The 2,311-nt window shown below is 35.0% G+C and overlaps 1 protein-coding gene across 1 annotated transcript; it reads left to right on the top strand.

Moving 5' to 3' along the window:
- Positions 1-218: 218 nt before the first annotated feature.
- LOC117123201 (histidine-rich glycoprotein-like) lies at positions 219-1,789 on the top strand (the record flags this gene model as incomplete). The annotated part of the gene is made up of 4 exons (XM_033269056.1): positions 219-278; positions 722-781; positions 1,222-1,281; positions 1,730-1,789. Coding segments are annotated over 4 exons (240 nt in total), but the record flags the coding sequence as incomplete, so codon positions are not given.
- Between the last annotated feature and the right edge of the window lie 522 nt (positions 1,790-2,311).

Raw genomic sequence — 2,311 nt, 5'->3', positions numbered from 1 at the left:
CTAAAACCATTGAGCATAAAATCATTTATATTCCTTTTGCCTCCCGTCTTTGGAACCAACTTCTTACTTACTGTTTTCTGTATCCCCAGATATAAGGTCATCAATGCACTATAATGATAGGCCATACTTTACTCATTCGGCCGACTATTATTGTTTTTATATATTATTAATACAGTGTGTTTGAAATACTGGATAATTGGGTATTATTTTCTTAACAGTGACTACAACACCAACGATCACCACTACGTCACCTTTGAGCACTACAAAGCAAACCACAGGTAAGCGATATGCCTATAGACCCTTCAGTAAAGGTTTAAATCTTCTATAGGAATTAATGAGTTCATCGAAGCTCGAAATCCAGTATACCAAGAAGTACCATTTTGATTATAAATTGCGCTTGACTTTTACCGAAACTAAATAATGATAAGTCATACTTTAATTCAATAAGTTTTAGTAAATTATTTATAGGCCAAGTTATTTGCAGTCACTCTATATCAAATGTCTAAAACCATTGAGCATAAAATCATTTATATTCCTTTTGCCTCCCGTCTTTGGAAACAACTTCTTCCTTACTGTTTTCTGTCTCCCTCAGATATAAGGTCATCAATGCAATATAATGATAGGCCATACTTTACTCATTCGGCCGACTATTGTTGTTTTTATATATTATTAATAGAGTGTGTTTAAAATACTGGATAATTGGGTATTATTTTCTTAACAGCGACTACAACACCAACGATCACCACTACGCCACCTTTGAGCACAACAACGCAAACCACAGGTAAGTGTGCCTATAGACCCTTCAGTAAAGGTTTAAATCTTCTATAGGAATTTATAAGTACATCGAAGCTCGAAATCCAGTACATATACCAAGAAGTACCATTTTGATTATAATTGCGCTTGACTTTTACCGAAACTAAATAATGATAAGTCATACTTTAATTCAGTAAGTTTTAGTAAATTATTTATAGGCCAAGTTATTTGCAGTCAGTCTATATCAAATGTCTAAAACCATTGAGCATAAAATCATTTATATTCCTTTTGCCTCCCGTCTTTGGAAACAACTTCTCACATACCGTTTTCTTTCTCCCCAGATATAAGGTCATCAATGCACTAATGATAGGCCATACTTTACTCATTCGGCCGACTATTATTGTTTTTATTTATTATTAATACAGTGTGTTTGAAATACTGGATAATTGGGTATTATTTTCTTAACAGCGACTACAACACCAACGATTACCACTACGTCACCTTTGAGCACTACAAAGCAAACCACAGGTAAGCGATATGCCTATAGACCCTTCAGTAAAGGTTTAAATCTTCTATAGGAATTTATGAGTTCATCGAAGCTCGAAATCCAGTACATACACCAAGAAGTACCATTTTGATTATAAATTGCGCTTGACTTTTACCGAAACTAAATAATGATAAGTCATACTTTCATTCAGTAAGTTTTAGTAAATTATTTATAGGCCAAGTTATTTGCAGTCAGTCTATATCATATGTCTAAAACCATTGAGCATAAAATCATTTATATTCTTTTTGCCTCCCGTCTTTGGAACCAACTTCTTCCTTAATGTTTTCTGTCTCCCTCAGATATAAGGTCATCAATGCAATATAATGATAGGCCATACTTTATCATTCGGCCAAATATCATTGTTTTTATGTATTATTAATAGAGTGCGTGTTTGAAATACTGGATAATTGGGTATTATTTTCTTAACAGCGACTACAACACCAACGATCACCACTACGTCACCTTTGAGCACTACAAAGCAAACCACAGGTAAGCGATATGCCTATAGACCCTTCAGTAAAGGTTTACATCTTCTATAGGAATTTATGAGTTTATCGAAGCTCGAAATCCAGTATACCAAGAAGTACCGTTTTGATTATAATTACGCTTGACTTTTACCGAAACTAAATAATGATAAGTCATACTTTAATTCAGTAAGTTTTAGTAAATTATTTGTAGGCCAAGTTATTTGCAGTCACTCTATATCAAATGTCTAAAACCATTGAGCATAAAATCATTTATATTTCTTTTGCCTCCCGTCCTTGGAAACAACTTCTTCCTTACTGTTTTCTGTCTCCCTCATATATAAGGTCATCAATGCACTATAATGATAGGCCATACTTTACTCATTCGGCCGACTATTATTGTTCACACGAGAGCCCTAGTATCCCGATCGGGAGCTAACCGTTAGAGCTAACCGTTAGCACCCGTGTGAGAACGCCCGATTGGTTAGCGCTAACCGTTAGCGGTATCCGGATACCGCTAACGGTTAGCAAGCGCTATCGGTTAGCA

This window comes from Anneissia japonica, unplaced genomic scaffold (assembly GCF_011630105.1).
Source record: "Anneissia japonica isolate Jap-2015-1 unplaced genomic scaffold, ASM1163010v1 scaffold20768_len2293_cov120, whole genome shotgun sequence".
Lineage (NCBI taxonomy): Eukaryota > Metazoa > Echinodermata > Crinoidea > Comatulida > Comatulidae > Anneissia > Anneissia japonica.
The sequence above is the reverse complement of the archived record's forward strand: the minus strand, read 5'-3'. Positions and strand labels throughout refer to the sequence as shown.